This window comes from Rana temporaria, chromosome 2, assembly GCF_905171775.1.
Source record: "Rana temporaria chromosome 2, aRanTem1.1, whole genome shotgun sequence".
Lineage (NCBI taxonomy): Eukaryota > Metazoa > Chordata > Amphibia > Anura > Ranidae > Rana > Rana temporaria.
The window spans coordinates 540,472,926-540,496,003 of record NC_053490.1 but is presented as its reverse complement, the minus strand read 5'-3'; the positions used below and the strand labels follow the sequence as shown (position 1 = coordinate 540,496,003).

General features: G+C 45.7%; 1 protein-coding gene across 3 annotated transcripts in view; it reads left to right on the top strand.

Moving 5' to 3' along the window:
- The first annotated feature begins 1,812 nt into the window (after positions 1 to 1,812).
- The window catches only part of LOC120928127, a 40,412-nt gene continuing 19,146 nt past the window's right edge, over positions 1,813 to 23,078 (top strand). For 2 of the 3 annotated variants that reach the window (XM_040339239.1, XM_040339238.1), the window contains exons 1-2: positions 1,813 to 1,844; positions 18,940 to 18,972. In XM_040339239.1, the coding sequence (XP_040195173.1) occupies positions 1,839 to 1,844; positions 18,940 to 18,972 (39 nt within the window). In that variant the 5' untranslated portion in view covers positions 1,813 to 1,838. Of the gene's footprint in view, positions 1,845 to 4,241; positions 4,360 to 18,939; positions 18,973 to 23,078 lie in introns of those variants that run through there. The other variant, XM_040339240.1, reaches the window with a different exon arrangement.

Sequence of the window (23,078 nt, the reverse complement as noted above, 5' to 3'; positions counted from 1 at the left end):
AGGCAGATTTGAAGGAACGTACTTGTACGTTGCTTTGCCTGCCTGCGCCATTCTGCCGACGTAAATGTACATTAGGTAGTCGGCAAGCGGTTAAGGAATTTGAGAATCCTGCGGACTATTCACTTATCACAGTATATATTATAGGAAGACATACTGGGGCAGATTCAGATAGAGATACGGCGGTGTATCTCCTAATACGCCGTCGTATCTCTGAGTCCGGCCGTCGTATCTATGCTCCTGATTCATAGAATCAGTTCCGCATAGATCTCCCCAAGATCCGACAGGTGTAAGTGACTTACACCGTCGGATCTTAGGCTGCAATCTCACGCTGGCCGCTAGGTGGCGCTTCCGTTTGTATACGCGACGAATATGCAAATGAGGAGTTACACCGATTCAGAAACGAACGACCGCCCGGCGCATTTTTTTTACGTCGTTTGCGTTCGGCTTTTTCCGGCGGATAGTTACCCATGCTAGATGCGGCGTATCCAATATTAAGTTTGTCCGTCATTCCCGGGTCGAATTTTGAATTTTTTACGTCGTTTGCGTAAGTCGTTCCCGAATACGGATGGACGTAATTTACGTTCACGTCGAAACCAATGACGTCCTAGCGACGTCATTTGGAGCAATGCACGCTGGGAAATTTAGCGAACGGCGCATGCGCCGTTCGATCGGCGCAGGGACGCGCCTGATTTAAATTTTACACGCCCCCTAGCCGCGTAATTTTAATTCCGCCGGGGGATTTACGATCCGCTGCCGCAACTTTACAGGCAAGTGCTTTCTGAATAAAGCACTTGCCTCAAAAACTTGCGGCGGCGGATTGAAAATCAGATAGGTTACGCAGATCTAAAGATCCGCTAACCTATCTGAATCTAGCCCCCTGTTCACTTACAGTAAAACCTTGGATTGCGAGGATAATTTGTTCCAGAAACACGCTTGTAATCCAAAGCACTTGTATATCAAAGCATTTTTTTTACAGGGTATAGAAGAGAAGAGAGGCGCCTCTAAGTGTAGCAATAAGTTGCTAAATGTTGTCCCTTCATTACATGTAATCATATTCAGTCAGTGCCCCCCCCCTCAGTGTCCCCCCCCCCCCCGGTTCTCTGCACATGTGGAGGTGACAGCAGCTTTATCTCACGGAATTAGAAAGCTCATCAGACTCTCTCATCGCTCTTTGTGTAATTAACACAACATCTCTCTGCTAAATCTATGGACTAAATGAATGTTTATATGTACAGTGTGCACTTTAAGATCACACACTGGGAATATCATAGTGTGTTTTCATTTGTATAGCGCTACCTCTTTGTGTTCTTTAAGTGCCATTGGCAGGTTATATGGTGGCAGCTGCAGCCTTAATTGGCCCTGTCCTTACCCATTAAGGAATATCCATTGATTCATTTCACAAGCACTTGTTTTTTGTAGGAACGGGTCACTTTTTTCTTGATTTAATATATATATATTTTTTATTATTATTATTATTATTATTATTTATTTTTTATTATTGTTTTATTATTATTATTATTATTATTATTATTATTATTGTTTTATTATTATTATTAATATTTTTCCATTTTTTTATTATGTTATTATTGTTGTTGTTGTTATTATTTATTTATATTATATTTTTTACTATTATATTTTTATTATTATTAATAATTTTATTAATATTTTTCAATTTTTCCATTTTATTTACAGTGGTATAGTGGCTAGCACTTTCACCTAGCAGCAAAAAGGGTCACTAATCCCGACCGCAACGCCATCTGCCTGGAGTTTGCATGTTCTCCCTGTGCATGCGTGGGTTTCCTCCGGGTACTCCGGTTTCCTCCCACACTCCAAAAGACATGCTGGTAGGTTAAAGCGCCTTGAGGCGATTTAGTTCGCATTTGTAGTCATTCATTATTATATTTTTATTATTTTTTTTATTTTTTTATTTTTTTATTTTTTTATATTATTGTTATTATATTATTATTATTATTAATAATATTATTAATTATTATTATTATTATTATTATTATTAATAATACTAATAATAATAATAATATTTTTTCCATTTTTTTATTATTATTATAGGAAGGAGCACAGTTATATACTTTATAGTGTATGGCCCAGATTCTCAAAGGACTTACGACGACGTAGCGCCATGTACGCCGTCGTAAGTCCGAATGAGAGCCGTCGTATCTATGCGCCTGATTCTTAGAATCAGTTACACATAAATTCGGCTAAGATACGAGCCGCGTAAGTCTCTTACACCGTCGTATCTTAGGGTGCATATTTACGCTCGCCGCTAGGTGGTGCTTCCGTAGATTTCCGTGTCAAATATGCTGATACGCCGATTCACGAACGTACGTGCGCCCGGCGTAGCAAAATACGACGTTTACGTAAGACATACGCCGGCGTAAAGTTACCCCTCATAAAGCAGGGGTAAGTCATGTTAGGTATGGACGTCGGAAACGTCAGAAAAAGCGTCGTATTTTACGTCGTTTGCGTAAGTCGTCCGTGAATGGGGCTGGAAGTAAGTTACGTTCACGTCGACTAGGCATTGAGCGGGTGTAATTTAAATTGAAAATTTGACGTGATACTGAGCATGCGCGCGCATGCGCCGTTCGAAGAAAGCGTCATTTACGTGGGGTCATGATTAGTTTACATAAAACACGCCCCCCCTGTTCCTCATTTGATTTAGGCGCGCTTACGCCGGCACATTTACGCTACGCCGCCGTAACTTTAGACGCAAGTGCTTTGTGAATACAGCACTTGCCTCCCTAAGTTGCGGCGGCGTAGCGTAACTACGATATGCTACAACCACCTACATTTACGCCGCTGACTGAGAATCTGGCCCCATGTTTCTCCACCAGAAAATATATAAATGTGTTCCTGTGGATGAGGGATATTCAGGATTGGATCAATTGATTGCTGTAAGCTAGAGCATTTAAATATCACTTACCTCATTTTTCCTTTTGACCTCCAAAATACAGTAATCCAGGTTTGAAAATGCAATTTCCTGTCTCTCCTCTTCTTGCTTTCCACCAGCATCTGAGCCGTTTTGCATGGTGGAAAGCAGAATGTGCCCCTCACCCCCTCCCTATGACTACAGCCCTGCGTGAAGATGCGCTCTTATCCCTCACAGGCATGGAGGCCAAGCCTAATGGGAACTGTAGTTCCCATTAGGCCGTGATGTAGCAAGAATGAATGCGCACCGCAAACCAGGAAGTCAGTGAGAATAATGATTCAGGAGTGACAGAGGTGAATAAAACAGCTGAATTTCATCAGGTATCAAACTAGTTATAATGCAAAACATTACTTTTTACTTTATCAGCTACTGTCAGACTTTAATTTAAGAGGAAAATATTTTTGTCTTTACAACCCCTTTAACCCCCCTGGCGGTAAACCCAAGCGTGACTCGGGGTGGATTTTTTATGCTAGGATCGGTAACCCCGAGTCACGCTCGGGGTGGACGTGCAGAGTGTGCAGCGGCGCGGCTTACCTTCTCGCTGGATCCACAGGCAAGTTACTCACCTTGTCCCTGGATCCAGCGATGCCACCCCGCTGTGTGAGCGAGCGGGACCTCCTCGCTCGATTCACAGTGTCCCCGTGTGCCGCCGATCTCCGTTCCTTGCGACGTTACGACGCACGGGAGCGGAGAACGGCGCCAAATTCAAAAAGGTAAACAAACACAATACATACAGTATACTGTAATCTTATAGATTACAGTACTGTATGTAAAAAATACACACCCCCCTTGTCCCTAGTGGTCTGCCCAGTGCCCTACATGTACTTTTATATAATAAAAAATGCCATTTCTGCCTAAAAACTGTAGATTGTCCAAAAGTGTCCCTTTATGTCAAAAATGGTTTTAGATCAGCTAGAAAACAGCGATAATAAATTATAATCACTTGCAGAAATGTGCGATATTTGTGGGGAAATTCGTCATAAAAAAAAAAAAAGTAATGACAGCGACAATTCTGCAACTGAGAAAATTTCAGTGATTTTGATTTGATTACATTATTGAATAATTTTTATTATAATTATATTATTATTTGTTATAATTATTTATAATAATTTATTATATTATAATTTATAATTTTGTTTAAAAAAAAAAATCATACCCGGGATGCCTACAAGACTCTTGTTTGGTCAGATTTAAGTGAGTTATTCCTAAGAATTACAGACCTACAGTATAAAACGCCAAATTTCCTTGCAAAATAATTGTACCGCTTTCAGCATGTTTTTTCAGAAAGAATCAGGGAGGTTAAGCCTCAGTCAGTGACATCGCCAAGGCTGAGGTGATGTCATCAGTCTACTGCAGGCAGGAGGAAGCATTTCCTCAGTCTCCCCTCGTTGATCAGGCTACAACATTTTAATAAGGTGAGAGGCTGAATCAGCCAAGAACTGCGGCACCAGGATTTCAATGATTGTGTCCTCTCTGAGCCGGTACCTCCGTATGGGAAATTGATGGGGACCCCGGATGACACCCGAGCAAAGATGGCACCTTGCTTCTGGAGGGAAAAGCAGATGAAGTTATTTGCTGGGAGTGGGGGAGGGGAGAATATGATTTCTAAAGAGGTGATAAATATCTGGAAGTGTTACATTGACACATTTCTGAGTATGTATGCACTTATCATGGATATATACTCTGGCCCAAATTCAGAAAGGACTTACGAAGGCGTATCTCCAGATACGCCGTCGTAAGTCCAAATGAGCGCCGTCGTATCTATGCGCCTGATTTATATAGACAGTTACGCCTGAATTTGGCCAAGATATGACCGACCTAAGTCTCTTACGCCGTCGTATCTTGGGTGCATATTTACGCTGGCCGCTAGGGGCGCTTCCATCGATTTACACGTCGAATATGCAAATGACCTAGATACGCCGATTCAGAAACGTACGTGCGCCCGTCGGATTTAGCTACGCCGTTTACGTAAGGCGTCGGTCCGGCGTAACTTTACCCCTCATAAAGCAGGGGTAAGTCATGTTAGGTATGGACGTCGGAAAAGCGTCGTATTTTACTTTGTTTGCATAAGTCGTACGTGAATGGGGCTGGGCGTAGGTTACGTTCACGTCGACAAAGCATTGAGCCGACGTATCTTAGGGAGTATTTGCGACGTGACTCTGAGAATGCGCGCGCATGCGCCGTTCGATCGGCCATGCATTTACATGGGGTCACGCTTCATTAAAATATAACACGCCCATTGCCTTGCTACTTTGAATTACGCGAGCTTACGCCGGCCCATTTGCGCTACGCCGACGTAACTTTGGGAGCGAGTGCTTTGTGAATACAGTACTTGCCTCTCAATGTTACGTCGGTGTAGCGCATAGGAGATGCGTTACGCCCGCTCAAAGATACAACAATGTATCTGAATCACGGCCTGTGTGTATATATATATAGATGAGGTTCATGTTGGGGGATCTCAGTAGGGATTGGCTCGGTGAATTGTGAAATCTCCGTCTCTCCCCGGCACGGAGGTGAGATTTGTGTTGGAAATATTCGGGGAGTTCTGTACAGATAACAGGAATCTCATTCCGGAAGGATGACTCGGATTTCTGGCGGGGAGGAAACTAAGAGAAGCCAGACAGACTGACAGAGAGAGAAGACCGACACCGGAGGGGAGAACCTGATTTTCTCCGCATTATATTCCACACTTCATCTCTGGAGACTGAGAGTCCAGACCGGGAAGCAATCTGTGCAAATGTGGCAAAAATTTCACGGAATTTGAGATGTTTATGACTTACATCTGACCTCCCCCTCCTGAGAGGAACCCGACCGCCCCCTCCTGAGAGGAACCCGACCGCCCCCTCCTGAGCAGAACCCGACCTCCCCCTCCTGAGCAGAACCTGACCTCCCCCTCCTGAGCAGAACCCAACCTCCCCCTCCTGAGCAGAACCCAACCTCCCCCTCCTGAGCAGAACCCGACCTCCCCCTCCTGAGCAGAACCTGACCTCCCCCTCCTGAGCAGAACCCAACCTCCCCCTCCTGAGCAGAACCCGACCTCCCCCTCCTGAGCAGAACCCGACCTCCCCCTCCTGAGCAGAACCTGACCTCCCCCTCCTGAGCAGAATCCGACCTCCCCCTCCTGAGCAGAACCCGACCTCCACCTCCTGAGCAGAACCCGACCTCCCCCTCCTGAGCAGAACCCGACCTCCCCCTCCTGAGCAGAACCCGACCTCCCCCTCCTGAGCAGAACCCGACCTCCCCCTCCTGAGCAGAACCCGACCTCCCCGTCCTGAGCAGAACCCAACCTCCCCCTCCTGAGCAGAACCCGACCTCTCCCTCCTGAGCAGAACCTGACCTCCCCTCCTGAGCAGAACCCGACCCCCCCTCCTGAGCAGAACCTGACCTCCCCCTCCTGAGCAGAACCTGACCTCCCTCTCCTGAGCAGAACCTGACCTCCCCCTCCTGAACTGTACCTGACCTCCCCCTCCTGAGCAGAACCTGACCTCCCCCTCCTGAGCAGAACCTGACCTCCCCCTCCTAAACTGCACCTGACCTCCCCCTCCTGAGCAGAACCTGACCTCCAGGGGTCAAGTCCTGGGGAAAAAAGTGTGGGAACTCCCACTCAAGATCCACTCCCGGGTGCTCTGACTCCCTCCTTAGCTTTCCATCTCCCCTGGTCAAAAGGAGAAGACTAAGGGGAGTGATGCCGTACGCACGCACGTGAGGACGTGAGTCGCGCTCTTGGGTGAGGAGGAAGGAGCATGGAGGAAGCAGGAGACAGGACGGATCGCAGCATGTGAGGGAGTGACGCTCTCCATGCACTCGCCGCACATTGCTCGCCATCGACATCCCACGGAGCCGCCGGGATTCCCCCCCCGCCGTGCCGCTCTGAGTGGGCTGTCAGCGCTGTATCATATGCCCTGTAGTACCGCGGCGTGCAGTTGGATCTCGGGCGGTAAGTCAGGAGACACCATAAGCGGAGCAGGTTATGTATCGGGAGGATAGCGCCTACTGCCCACAACATTTCTGCTCAAATGCACACCCACACATGTAAGTATATGGAGCCGGCAGCACGCTGAGCTCCGGAGGAAGAGCCTGCACCCTCCCCCAGTGGATACAGACGCAAGGTACTTTCCTTTTTTTTCTTTAAAAAGCGAGGAGAAAAAATGTTTAAAAAACTATGTAACAGAAGATTTTTGGTAAGCAGCAACCTCGATGGACATAAGGCGTAGTGCTAAAGAGAGATACACTTGGCTGATTAGTAAAGCTCGGTAGAGCGTCCCTTACTTCTGTTTGGTATCTTACATCTTGCTTGTCCTCTTTCAGTTGGATAGGTCACGTCCTTTATGAGAGTGAAATTTGGTCATTGGTTGCTCTGAGAAAAAAGCCCTGTAAGATCTGACGGTACATAGGACTCCCTACAATACCTAATCAGGAGGACCCAATTATTGGGGGAGTGGGAACCTAAGGACAAACAGCTGCAAGTCAAGAGTGACCTCGATCGGAGGGGTAGAATATAATTTTATACAAATACACGATCTTAATAACCGGTTTTCAGCAGGGTTCACCCCTCCGTTTTCCTATCCGTACCTCCTCCCTTCTCTTACTGGGGAGTGTCCTTGGGAGTCCCACAGTCTGGACCCCCCACCCACCCCCTTAAAAGCCTCATCTCTACTCCCAGGTCTCAAAGACTATGCTCCTAGTAGACCTAGATAAATATACTTTTTGAAGTATATTGGGTGTTATCTTAAAATCACGGTCAAAACACCTGAAAAGGAGAGGAAAATTATTGGGGAAAAGAGGAAGGTAAAATAGAGGAGGAAAATAAAATTTCTGAAAATCGATCTGAAAATTCGATCAGGACCACAAATAGATAGGAATTCGGATCAAAACCAGAAAAGAAACTCAAACTTTATAAAAAAAAAGGGGAAGAGTACAAAAATATATATTTCTCTTCTTTTTTTTTTTTGCCTAGACACTTTTCACCCCTTCCCGCCCTGCAGCCCACATGTGTTATTACATCAATATTAAATCCTGATCTCCCTTTCTTTTTGGAAATAAAGGGCCAAGCTGGGGAAGAGAATTAGGAGGAAAGAATCTAACATGAGTAGAATGATAAGCAGATCAACAAAAGGGGGCCCCCCCACTACCCCAAAAAATACAACAGCTACAAGCTCAATAAGGCCCTTTGTGACCAGCAGCGAAAGCCCGCAGGCTCTCGGAGCTCAGGGGACAACTAAGCAACAACAAGGTAACAAAATGAAAAAGAATGAAAACAAGAAGCCCCAGAGTGAAATCTCCGGAGAAATCTCTCAGGAATCAAGGGAAGAGGTACCTATGGGTAGTGGACTGGAAAGCAGTAGGATAGACGCACAGTCCCCCTCAAAGGGTGAAATGGCAGAGATGTTGCTAAAGCTGGAAAACGCGATAAAGGGGGAAATACAGAACTTGCGGACAGATTTGGGCTACTTGCTCGTCAGAATAGAATCAGCAGAGGAGCAAATTGAGAAACAAGCCCAAGAATCAAACATATTAAAAAGTCAGATCGATCAGATCCAATCACAACAGAGGCATATCCTTTATAAATTAGAAGACCAGGAAAACAGAAATCGCAGACAAAATCTAAGGATAAAATTAATACCAGAGAAGAGGGGGGAGGATCTCAGGGTAATAATGCAGACAATATTTAACCCTGTATTAAAAAGAACAGCAGACAATCCCATCATGATTGAAAGGGTACATCGTGTGGGAAATTCGAAAAGAGCACCATCCGAGCTAACAAGAGATGTTATAATAAGGTTTCGATTCTATGAAGATAAAGAGGAAATTTGGAAAAAATTGAGGGGACAACCCCCGATAGTATTCGAAGGGGTGGAAATCCGGATTTTTACCGATGTGGCCCCAGAAACTTTGGCGAGGAGATGGTTGTTAAAACCACTCCTAAAACAGTTGATCGATCTAAATATTAAATACAACTGGGGATTCCCAGCGTGTTTAATCGGGACTAGAGAAGGAAGAACAGCGATCTTGAGATTCCCCGAGGACTTAAGTGAATTTTGCGGGAAATTGGATATTCCGATCCCCGACTTGCCGGGATGGGTGTAGGGGGGGGGGGGGGGTCTTCCTTTTTCGGGGATCCCCCCCCCCCCTCTCCTTCTCTGTCCACCCGGTCCCGATTTGGGTTGCAATATGCCTCTCTGGAGCCCTCATTTGAGGACATACCCCCTTTTTGTTTTTGTTTTTCTCTGTTATTTGGGCACCGGGCGGATACAGGGAAGATGGCTATGACTAGTCCCCCACCCCTTCTTTTTAAAGGAGGGGGGGGGGTGGAGAAAAATCCTAAACCTCACCCAGAGCAAACTGAACCAAGAAAGGGTAATTGGTTCAGAGGTCTTTAAAAGGCCAATTGGGAGGGAGGGAGGGGGGGAAGGGGGAGGGGGGGAGAGGGAGGGGAGGGGGAGGGAGGAAGGGGGGAAGATATCCTATCTCACCAAAACAAGCGGAAGAAACTGTAACCAACAACCAAGATGCCGGTAATTAAATGCCTATCTTATAATGTAAAAGGCCTCAATAGTCCATCAAAGAGACATAAGGTACTAAAGGAACTAAAGAGGTATAGGTCAGATATTGTCCTCCTGCAGGAAACCCATCTTACATTGGGATCAAACATAAAGCTATATTCCCCTGACTTCCCCATATGGTACTACGGCGACACCATTTCTAAAAGGGCCAGAGGGGTAGCAATTGGGATAGCTAAGGGGACCAGGTTTGTGTTAACAGACCGAATGACAGACCCAGAAGGGAGATTCCTCTTTTTAAGGGGAAAACTAGAGGAGGAGGAATATACTCTCGTAAACATATATGCACCGAATACCTCCCCGATGAAATACCTCCAGGGAATCCTGGGGAAATTAAAAGATTTCAGGAGGGGAAAGATAATATTGGGAGGAGACTTAAATTTCTGTATGGACACAAAGGCCGATAAAACACACCAAACATTAGAGACTCAAGAAAGGCAACTGAGAAGGGTAAAAGGTAGTCTACATAGAAGCCAATTAGTAGACACATGGAGGATCTTTAACCCAAGCAAACGAGACTACACATTTTATTCTCACGTACACGAAAGTTACTCCCGGATCGATCACATTTTCATTGAGCATAGAATGTTAGATGCGGTGGTCGAGACAAAAATAGAGACCATGACGATTTCCGACCATGCCCCAATCAGTATATCCATAAATATTACAGGCAATCAAAGGACCTACCCAAATTGGAGACTAAATGAGAAACTACTCATAGAAGAAAAAAGTTTAATGAGGGTTAAAAAAGAATTAGAGGAATATTTTAAGATAAACAAGACAGATGAAATCTCGGCAGCAACATTATGGGATGCCCATAAGGCGGTGATTAGAGGGGTGTTAATCTCCGAAGGGGCAAGGAGGAAAAAAGAAATGAACAGTAAGAAGGAAAAATTAGTAGATGAGATCTTCAATTTGGAACTAACACATAAGAAAAATGGTAAACAACGAGATATTTATATGGACTTAGTTAATAAGCGGAACGAACTTAAAGAACTTATTGATCGGGAAACAAGAAGGGAATTTAACTTGGTGGCAAAGGAGAGATATAGGTGGGGAAATAAAACAAGCAAACATCTAGCCCGGATGGTACAAAAAAAGAAATCAAGGAATTATATAGATAAAATTAAAGACGAAAAAGGAGAGGTCTTGCATACAACAAAAGATATTGCTGAAACATTTAGATTATATTATGAAAAATTATATTCAGTAGAACAAAAAAGCTGGCAAAAAGGGGAGAAAGACAAAAAAATCTCAGCATTTTTAGAAGAAGCAAGGTTATCAAAAGTCAGTCAAATAGATGCACAGGAGATGGACAGGCAAATAACGGAAAACGAAATTAGAGTAGCATTATCAAGCTCTGCCTCAGGTAAAAGTCCGGGGCCAGACGGCTTTACAGTAATGTATTACAAAAAATTTAAGGAGATACTTCTGCCAAGGCTATGTCAGTATTATAATGGGCTTGGAAAGGAGTACGAACTAAGTAAAGAGGCATCGGAGGCAACTATCACCGTTATCCCTAAGGAAGGGAAGGACATCGGAAACTGTTCAGGATACCGGCCGATATCTTTGCTCAATACAGACTTAAAACTGTTTGCAAAGGTATTGGCTGGGAGAGTTAAACAGGAAATGGCGAGATTGGTGTACCCGGATCAGACGGGTTTTGTCCAGGGAAGAGAGGGGAGAGACAATGGGGTTAGAACACTGTTAATCCTCCGGAAAATGAAGGCGGCGGGGTCCCCGGGTCTACTTCTGTCGATAGACGCAGAAAAAGCGTTTGACAGGGTAGACTGGGGACTCATGTTGCTCACCCTGAAGGAAATGGGGTTTGGACAGAGGATGATGGAGTGGATTGGCACTCTCTACAGGTCCCCCACGGCCAAAATAAAAATAAATGGAAGTCTCTCTCAAACCTTCTTAATGAGAAACGGTACGAGGCAAGGGTGCCCCCTATCGCCATTACTGTTCGTGCTCGCATTGGAACCCCTGCTGGCTAGGATCAGAAACTCTCAAAAAATAAAAGGGGTTAAAATAGGAGAGGAAGAACATAAACTCGCAGCTTTTGCAGACGACGTCCTCTTCTATTTAATGGAACCCAAAACATCAATCCCAAACCTTCTAAACCTCTGTAGCGAATACGGAGAAATCTCAAACTTTAAATTAAACATCACAAAAACGGAGATTATGAGTATAAACATAAGCAAGATAGAAGAACAACTCCTGAAAATGAAGTACAAATTTGCTTGGGTTAAGGAACTTAAATACCTAGGAATACTGCTAGCAAAATCTACTAGGGAGATGTATACGATAAATTTTATCCCTTTATTAAATGAAATTAAGACAGAAACAAAAAGGGTAGAAAACAGGGCAATATCATGGATAGGACGAATTAATTACTGCAAAATGGTCATTCTGCCAAAAATTTTATACAAGTTCCAGATGATCCCCATTGCCCTCCCCGGGACATTGTTCTCGGCCCTTAGAAAATTAATAATGAATTACATTTGGAGAAATAAGAAGCACAGGATAGCACTTCAGACCCTAAAACAACCAAAAAAAAAGGGTGGATTAGCGGTCCCCGATGTCAAAAGATACTATGAGGCGGTGATATTAACAAGAGTGGTGGAGTGGGCCAGGGCTAGCAAAGAAAAAAGGTGGGTTAGTGTAGAAAATAAATTGTCACAGGCAAGCTTAGATAAGATAATTTGGAACCCTCCACAATTTAGAACAATAGATAAAAACGCACACGAGATAACTAAAAATGCACTTAAAGTTTGGGACACGGTCTATAAAAAAATTGTGAAAGAATACAATTCACCCCTTATATCACTAAAGAATAACGATTATTTTGCACCAGGTAAAACACAAGTGGGGGGAAATTGGATTAAAATGGACACTATACAATTAAGGGATATAATGAAGGAAGGGCACATTTTAACACTACAGGAGTTGAAATTAAAAAACTCTTTCCTAGAAATTAATGAATGGAGATATCAGCAACTAAACCATTTTATCCAAGACCTTCCACACCCACTGAGGTCGGGAGATCAGTTATTGGAATTGGAAAAAATATGCTCTACAAAAAAGGCCAGAGGAACAATCTCGGGACTATATAAGATGTTACTGAAGACGGAAGAGCAGAACATACCCCCATTCATTAAAAAATGGGAAAGGGAACTAGGGACACATCAGGATAGGATCACAATAGAGAAAATGCTGACCCTGACACACTCCTCCGCGGTAGATAGCCGCACAGCAGAGATGTGTTTTAAATGCATAGCCGGATGGTATATGACACCAGACAAATTAAAAAAGTTTAAAGAGGGACAGACTGGAGAGTGCTGGAGGGGATGCGGTTTACCAGGAAATATGGCGCACCTGTGGTGGGGATGTCCTAAGATAAGGAGGTACTGGGAAAAAATATTGGCCTGCGTCGAAGAGATTACAAAGAAAAAGATAAAGATGGACCCTTGGGTTGTCCTGTTCCACGGGGGGGAAGAAGGCACTAAAAGCTATAAAAAATCACTAGTACCACACCTATTAAATGCTGCCAAAAGATTAATCCCAAGGGGCTGGCAAGAGGTGGAATGCCCATCGATCTGGGAATGGATCGATGCGGTTGAAGAAACGTATAAAATGGAGGAACTGCAGGAGGACATGGAGGGTAATAACATATTACAAAATATGAAATGGGAAAATTGGAGAACTTTTAAGAAATCGTGGAGTTACGCGGAAAAATTAAGAGAAGACACTTAAGGCCATTATAGAAAAATCAGCGAGAAGTAGAAGTATAAGGAGATTGTTTTGGTGAGATAGGAGGGGGGGGGGGGGGGGGACGGGTAAGGGGAGGGGAAGTATTAAGGGAAAACTTTTGTATATGCCTAGCAAAAGAAGTTAAAAATGTACCCAAGAAAATAATACAATATATATATAATATAAAAAAAAAAAAAAAAAAAAAAAAAAAAAAAAAAAAAAAAAAAAAAAAACACAAAAGTGGAAAACAAAACAAAAACAACCAGCATAAAAAATAGAGACACTAATGATGCAAAACCGAAATAGAGATGCAATGGGCTGGTACGCAGAACATGAGCATGTAAATGCACACTCTATGAGGTGGAGTCTGAAGTATTCTTTTTTTTTTTTAAAGAGAAAAAAAAAAAAAAAAAAAAAAAAAAAAAAAAGATCCACTCCCCCACCAAAAAAAAAAAAAATATGATACGCTCATATGCATAATTACTAAACCGCATGTACCTTAGTAATCCTTTATTTTGCTGCCTGCAATGTTGCTTCTTTCTAAATCCTGTGATAACTCGCGGCAGACCTCTGCAATGTCTCCTTGGAACAATGACAAAAGCTCCCAGGAGACATTGCGGCATCGAGGAAGTGACGTAATACCCGCACACTACCCGAGGAATCCATATACAGGAAGCGGCCAGTAACATAAAGGATTACTAAGGTTCACCTGCCCCTGACAGTGACTGGAGCTGGGCATCGCCGCTTAGTGAAGGATTGGCTCGGGTGGCTTGGCTGCTCTAGTCCTGCAAAGGGAACTGCGTTCCTGCTGTAAAAATAGTGCAGGAACTCCGTTCCCACGCGTTCCCGCAGGATAGAGGCCTGCTGACCTCCCCCTCCTGAACTGTACCTGACCTCCCCCTCCTGAGCAGAACCTGACCTCCCCCTCCTGAACTGCACCTGACCTCCCCCTCCTGAACTGCACCTGACCTCCCCCTCCTGAACTGCACCTGACCTCCCCTTCTGAACTGCACCTGACCTCCCCCTCCTGAGCAGAACCTCACCTTCCCCTCCTGAACTGCACCTGACCTCCCCCTCTTGAACTGTACCTGACCTCCCCCTCCTGAGCAGAACCTCACCTTCCCCTCCTGAACTGCACCTGACCTCCCCCTCTTGAACTGTACCTGACCTCCCCCTCCTGAGCAGAACCTCACCTTCCCCTCCTGAACTGCACCTCACCTTCCCCTCCTGAACTGCACCTGACCTCCCCCTCCTGAGCAGAACCTGACCTCCCCCTCCTGAACTGCACCTGACCTCCCCCTCCTGAACTGCACCTGAGCTCCCCCTCCTGAACTGTATCTGACCTCCCCCTCCTGAGCAGAACCTGACCTCCCCCTCCTGAACTGTACCTGACCCCACCCTCCTGAGTAGAACCTGACCCTCCTCCTGAACTGCACCTGACCTCCCCCTACTGAGCACAACCTGAACTCCTTTTGAACTGCACCTCACCTTATTCTGAGTTGCATCCAGGGCCGGACTGGGCATAAAAACCAGCCCTGGAAATTCTTTCATAGCAGCCCCAGTGGCGTAGCGGGGGTTGTCAGCACCCAAGGCAAGTAATTTGCACCCCTAACCCGCGGACATTTAGCACGCCGAGTCCCTTCCACTCGTACAGTATTAAACCCCTTATGCCCTGTACACACGATCGGTTCATCCAATGAAAACAGTCTGATGGATTTTTCATCAGATATCCGATGAAGCTGAAGCTCATCAGTCGTGCCTACACACCATCAGTTAAAAAAACGATTGTGTCAGAACGCGGTGACGTAAAACACTACGACGTGCTGAAAAAAAAATTAAGTTCAATTCTTCCGAACATGCATCGACTTGATTCTGAGCATGCGTGGATTTTTAACTGATGGACGTGCCCACAGACGATCGTTTTTTTCTATCGGTTAGTTAACCATCAGGTAATTTTAAAACAAAGCTCCTAGTTTTTTAACCGATGGATAAAAAACTGATGGGGGCCACACACGATCGGTTAGTCTGATGAAAACGCTCCATCAGACCGTTTTAATCAGACAAACCGATCGTGTGTACGTGGCATTAGGATGTACCACTCTTTCTCTTTGTTCTCCTTTCTTTACCTTTTATCTCTCTCTATCCTAATGTCTTGTCCCCACCCCCTATCTATCGCTCTTTATCCATCTTTCATGTTCTTTCTCACTTGTTTTCTTTCTTTATCCCCCTCTTTTAATTCCTTCTCTTACTCCTTGTTTTTTTCCTCTCTCAACTCTATATCTAAACACGCACAGTGTATGTATTTACACCTATATGTATATTACACCCAATAAATGATTGTCTTATGGGGGAGGATGGATTTCAATGTAAAATGTGCCATGGCCATAGCACCCACCATAAAGCATCCTCATTCTGTACTGGGGGCTCTAATATAATTTTGCTGTGGCAGATGAGGAAGTGTGTACAGTGTGTGTGTATCATGTGTGTACCCTCTCCTGCAGGGATTGCAGACATTACAGGAGATGGCCAGAGACTGCAGATATATATTACAGGAGATGGTCAGAGACTGCAGATATATATTACAGGAGATGGTCAGAGACTGCAGATATATATTACAGGAGATGGTCAGAGACTGCAGATATATATTACAGGAGATGGTCAGAGACTGCAGATATATATTACAGTAGATGGTCAGAGACTGTAGTTACAGGACAGGAGATGGTCAGAGACTGCAGATATATATTACAGGAGATGGTCAGAGACTGCAGATATATATTACAGGAGATGGTCAGAGACTGTAGTTACAGGACAGGAGATGGTCAGAGACTGCAGAATATAGTACAGGAGAATGTCAGAGATTGCAGACATGGTACAGGGGACGGTTAAGGATTGCAGACATGATTGATTCAGGAGATGGTCAGAGGCTGCATTTAAAGCGGGGGTTCACCCTATCGACGAAAAAAAAAAAAAAAAAAATATTTTACCATAAAATCAGGCATTGTAGCGCGAGCTACAGTATGCCTGTCCCGAATTTTTTACCCCCGTACTCACCTTGTTCTCGTAGATTGAAGATTCCGGGGAATGGGCGTGCCTATGGAGACGGAGGATGATTGACGGCCGGCTCTGGCGCGTCACGCTTCTCCGGAAATAGCCGAAATAGGCTTGGTCTTCACGACGCGTGCGCATAGCCTGTGCGCAGGCGCCGTGAAGAGCCGAGACCTACTCCGGCTGTCTTCGGGGAGCGTGACGTGCCAGGGCCGGCCGTCAATCATCCTCCCTCTCCATAGGCACGCCCATTCCCCGCGGGAGCCGAAATCTACGATGGACGACTACAAGGTGAGTTCGGGGTTAAAAAAATCGGGACAGGCATACTGTAGCTCGCGCTACAATGCCTGTCTCGATGGAAAAATGTGTCGGGGGGGGGGGGGGGTGAACTACCGCTTTAAAGATGAACTCAATGTACAGGTATATAGTATTGCAGGGTTGCTCCACTCTATTTAAACTATCTCTGCAGGATCAAGGCAGTCTTTATCCTTTGAAAGTACAACCAAGTGACAGAAGAAATAATCACATCCAATTTCTAAAATACAAATTTTCTTGCAAAAACTGAACTGCTCAGGATTAGTGGAGGACAGTAACCAGTTAATTGGTCTGTTAAGCTTTTAGCCTCATCCAGCAGTAAATCCTCCAACAAAAACAAACTCCTATCAAACAATCTGTGCAGCACACACAGAGCTCTGCCTAAATAGCTGATTATAGGCTGAAATGGTTAAATGTGTCCCTGGTCTCATAGAACACTGCTGCAGCGTCTTCCAGAGATCTTATCAGTGTGATGATCAGACAATGTGCAGGTCAGGTTATAGGCAGAAACAGGGAGACAAGAGGTGTGTGTGTGGGGGAGGCTTATTGATAACCTGCACACTGCCTGATCACATATCTGAAAGACACTGCAGCCGGCCAGCAACATGTTACTGTTCAGATTTGTGTGTCCTGAGGCTGCAGAACATGGATTGTTGTCATCCTACCTTTTCTTTCCTGCATCTCCCTCCTAGCGTGCCCCATTCAGCCTCACTCCAACACTAAGACCCCATTCACACCTAGGCGTTTTTACGCCTGTAGCGCTACGCCTCTGCCGCCAGAGGGCTGGAAATACATGTCCCTCTATGGAGATGGTTCACATCTCCACGCCGAACGCCGGACGCCTGTCGCCTGCGGCGTGAAAAAAGGTCCCGGACCTTTTTTTCAGGCGTCTTCGAGCGTTCGGCTAGGAGATGGCAATCATCTCCATAGAGGGGGTCATCTTGGGACACATCTAGGCGGACAATACCCGCGTTTTGTCGCCGCAAATCGCGGTACAAAACGCCGCTATTTTTACCGCGATTTGCGGCGACAAAACGCCGCGATTTCGTCCGTCTAGATGTGAATGCAGCCTTACAATCAAATGTGAGCGGGGGAAGAGCTACACTGCCTGCTGATTGGCTGTGGATGGACCGGAGGAGGAGCAGGTCCTCCCTTGAACTCCTTTATGCAGCGCTATTGGCTGTGGGTTCCCTACTAGAGAAATGACTGGCCAGTGGCCAGAGAACACCCAGTAAGTGTTCCCTCCTGCATTATCCTCCTCCACAGCACACAGACCTGACAGTGCCTGCCGAACCATAGTCACGTGCTCCTCCAGCCCTCCGCTCTGCTGCTGGAATTTATTTCCTCATCCAGCCCCGAGTCCTGTTCACAGCAGCCAGCCTACCGGGATATTTCCCGCTGTCCCGCTAGGCCAGTCCGGCCCTGGTTGCATCTCCTTCTAAGTTGTATCTGACTTCTACCTCCAGAGCTGCAACTGACCTTCTCCTGAGCACAACTAGACCTCCTCCACCCGAGTTGCCCTGCTCCTCCTGCTGAGTTGCACATTGGCCCCTTCCAAGTTGCACTCACCTTCTTCTGGGTTGCACCTGACCTCTTCCTGAAAGCACCTGACCTCCTCCTTAGCTGCACCCCCCCCCCAAGCTGTACCTGACTTTCTTCTGAAAAGCACCCAATCTCCTCATGAGCTGCACCTGACCTCTTCCCCCTTAGCTGCAACTCACCATCCCCTCCTGAGCGGCACCTGACCTCCTCCTGAACTGCACCTGACCTCCTCCTGAACTGCACCTGACCTCCTCCTGAACTGCACCTGACCTCCTCCTGAACTGCACCTGACCTCCTCCTCCTCCTGAACTGCACCTGACCTCCCCCTCCTGAACTGCACCTGACCTCCTCCTCCTGAACTGCACCTGACCTCCTTCTCTTGATCTGCACCCAAACTCTCCCTGACAGAACCTGACCTCCTCCTGAGGTGCCTCTGACCTCCTCCTGAGCAGAACCTGACCTCCTCCTGAACTGCACCTGACCTCTTTCTCTTGATCTGCACCCAAACTCTCCCTGACAGAACGTGACCTCCTCCTGAGCTGCTCCTGAGCTCCTCTGAGTACTACCTGACCTCCTCCTGACTCCTGAGGTGCCTCTGACCTCCTCTGAGCACTACCTGCCCTTTTCCTAAGCTGCATCTGACCTCCTAGGGTCTATAAAAGTGACATAAAGTTGCCTATCTTGTGAAAATCAGATCAGTAATGACTTTTTGTTCCAGTGAGATGTGGAGAAGATCTGTATGAGGTGAAGGATCTGACAGAGCTTTGTCTTCTCTTCCAGGTGGAGAACCGGCATAGAGGCACCATGATTGCGGTGAGCTTCCCGGGGTCGGGATCATTATATAGGCCATTCTGTTGTATTAGACTCCCCATTAGGATTCATCCCATCATTAAATCCTGCGACCTTCTGCAGAATACCTCGGGGCAACCTGACATTCAGCAAACATACTCATCCAGGTCCACTTGTTTTAGATGACAGTGACTGATTCTCTGATAGAGAATGTTGGGTGATCATCACATTCACTGCTTTATAAATAGACTGCGACAAACCCGGGACTATGTCCGCCGTCAATGCTTCCTTTGTCCAGAACCAGCAACTATCCCAGACTCTTTAACATACCTCCCAACTTTTTGGAATGGGAATGAGGGACACCTATCAGCAAAAGTAGGCAGGCATAGGACACACCCCTTGCCACGCCCCCTTAAAGGAGAAATGTACAAAAACACAATTGGTTAAACCCACAAAGGCTTTTCTTTACCACTACTATTCCTTTATATTGGCTTTTGGAATTTACAAATGCAGCAATTTAGAAATCAGATGAAAGGTTAAGCGCTGGGAGACACTTTTTGATAGATAAAAAGTGCATTTTATATACATATGTATAGATCAGACCAACATGAGGGACAAATGAGGAGGAATGAGGGACAGAGGGACATTGCTCCAAATCAGGGACAGTCCCTCGAAATCATGGACAGTTAGGAGCTATGCTTTAACCCACCCAGTCACCAGACAACACCAGTCTTGGAGTACATCAGGAATAACCTTTTTTATTTGAGATCTCACACAAATATATACACAAGGATGACAATACAAACGGTAACCAGAAACCTAATTTACATGAGCTAATTATCTAATCCTTTAGACAGCCTAGGTGACTCACAGGCATGACCTTTAGGCCAGACTTGCCGTCTTTTAGCTCAGAAGACACAATCAACATTATCATCAATAGAAACACAGAACACAGAGTTAATTAATATAAACAACAATGGGTGAAAGACTCTTATGCCTCGTACACACGACCCGAATATCGTACGACGGATCGTACGACTTTTTTCGCTTATAGGGTCACTAAAGGATTTTTTTTTTTAGCTAAATAGCTTCCTTTACCTTACTGCAGTCCTGGTTTCATGTCCTCATTGTTCGTTTTTGCTTTGATGTTGCTGTAATTCTTCTCTGTTCTGGACACTTCCTGGTTGTCTGTTTCCTGATCACCACAGTACTGGGAGTTTCTAGTTTCATTTTCCAAACCATCACTGCTCTATGGCTCTGTATAGCACAGAGGCAGGATAACATGCAAAAACTACAGGTACATTATATGATTGATTTTTATCTATTTTTAATCGTTTTTAAAAGGAATCAGTTAACTATTATGGGGCAGATCCACGAAGCAGTTACGCTGGCATTTCTATTGATACACCGCGTAACTTCTAGGTTGCTCCGGCGTATCTTTGTTTTGTATCCACAAAACAAGATACGCCTGAAGCTGTGCTAGATCCGACTGGGGTACGTCTTAGTACGCCGTCGGATCTAAGGTTCATATTTACGCTGGCCGCTAGGTGGCGCTTCCGTCGATTTCCGCGTTGAGTATGCAAATTAAGTAGATACGGCGATCCACGAACGTACGTCTGGCCGGCGCATTTTTTTACGTCGTTTGCGTTTGGCTTTTTCCGGCGTATAGTTACCCCTGCTATATGAGGCGCAGCCAATGTTAAGTATGGCCGTTGTTCCCACGTCGAATTTTAAAAATGTTACGTCGTTTGCGTAAGTCGTTTGCGTAGAATGACGTCACCGTCGTAAACATTGGCTTGTTCTGGTTTAATTTCGAGCATGCGCACTGGGATACCCCCACGGACGGCGCATGCACAGTTGAAAAAAAAACGTCATTTACGTCGGGTCAAGACGTATTTACATAAAACACGCCCCCATCACATCCATTTGAATGGCGCGCCCTTACGCCGCCAAAGATACACTACGCCGCCGTAACTTACGGCGCGCATTCTTTGAGGATTACATTTTTTTTTAATAAGTTACGGCGGCGTAGTGTATCAGAGATACGCTACGCCCGACGGATATATGCGCCAGGGTACGTGGATTTGGCCCTATGTCTCTATACCCTGTAAACAGTCATTTCAGCAAAAAAAAAAATTCCTTTACAACTCCTTTAATATTCGGAGGTAAAATTGAATAGGTTATTAAAGTCACGAAAATTCTCGTACGACAGAAAAAATAATGGGATGTGATGTCACGTGTTGTAATGTATTTGTATTGTATTTTCGGACGACAACCATACTGACTAAACGAAAATCGTACGATCTGACATCGTACGAGGAAAATTTTCGTGCTTGTCCGATCGAATAATATCGGATGAACTGTCGTGATCGGCTCTCGAAAGTAGTGTACGCACGATCCGAAAATCGTCCGATTCTTCCACGGACGGTCGTTTTCTTCCGATATCCGGATCGTGTGTACGGGCCATAAGATCCCACACTAGCCTTATTTACAATAAACACATTATAGCCGACAACAGACAGGCAGGTGGGTGGAGTTGATGACATCATCAGCATCTTCTATGAGCCCCAACATTATGAAGCCGTCACTATAAAATGGCATATACAGGGTTCCCAGAGTCTGTGGGGTAGATTTAGGTACGAATTGCGCCCTCTTACGGAGGCGCAGCGTACCGTTTTAACATTCATGAAGCAGTAGCTACGTAATTTGCGTGGGCGCTCCTTAAAACTGCCCGGCGTAAGGGCGCATAATTTAAATGATCCCGTAGGGGGCGTGGATCATTTAAATTAGGCGCGTTCGCGCGCCAAACGTAGTGCGCATGCTCCTTTGGCAAACTTTCCCGACGTTTATTGCGGCAAATGACGTCGCAAGGACGTCATTTGCTTTAACGTGAACGTAAATGGCGTCCAGCGCCATTCACGATTCACTTACGCAAACAACGTAATTTTTTAAAATCGCGACGCGGGAACTACGGGTATACGTAGCATTGGCTGCCCCTGCTAATAGCAGGAGCAGCCTTACACGGAACCCGACGAACGCAAACGGCGTAAAATGCGTACGCAGGGCGCGCGTAGGGTTGTGAACCGGCGTTAGTATGCAATTTGCATACTCTACGCTGACCACTACGGGAATGCCCCCTAGCGGCCTGCGTAAGAATGCAGCCTACGATATGACTGGCATAAGAGCCTTATGCCAGTCATATCTTAGGCTGCAGTCGGCGTATCGAGCTTCCTGAATCAGGAGCAGTCGATACGCCGGCGCAACTAAGCAATTGCGCTGGTTACGCAGACGCAATTGCTTACTGAATTTACCCCTGTGTGTCTTGGGGGGACATGGACTTGAATCCAAAGTAACACCACCTCAGGGGTCCCCAGGTATACACCTCACAAAGAGTATTGTTCCCTTACAATCCAGGGCAAGAGGCCGGCATTCAGTCCTCTCCAAAAGCCTCTGTCCAAGTAGGTCTGTCACATAGACCCTTGAGGTTCTTTATGCTTTTATTGTCCCATACATTTTTTTGTAATTACTTCCTAATTGCTATAATAACTTTCTTAACCACTTAAGGACCGCCTCCTGCACATTTACTTTGGCAGAACGGCACGGCTGGGCACAAGCACATACAGGTACGTGGCTCTTTAAGCCCAGCCGTGGGTCGCGGGCGCGCGCCCGCAACCCGGTCCAAAGCTCCGTGACCGAGACCGTGGGACCCGCGGAACCGATCGCCGCTGAAGTCCCGTGATCGGTCCCCGGAGCTGAAGAACGGGGAGAGCTGTGTGTAAACACGGCTTCCCCGTTCTTCACTGTGGTGCCATCATCGATCGTGTGTTCCCTTTTATAGGGAAACACAATCGATGACATCACACGTCCAGCCCCACCCCCTACAGTTAGAAACAGACATGAGGTCACACATAACCCCTTCAGCGCACCCCTGTGGTTAACTCCCAAACTGCAATTGTCATTTTCACAATAAACAATGTGAAAATGACAAGTCATTAGTAGTAAAATATTTTTATTTTTTTATAAAAATGCAATAAAACTATCCCCTATTTTGTAAACACTATGGGCCAGATTCAGGTCCCGCGCCGAACGTACTGCGCATGCTCCGTCCGTCAAATTACCCGACGTGCATT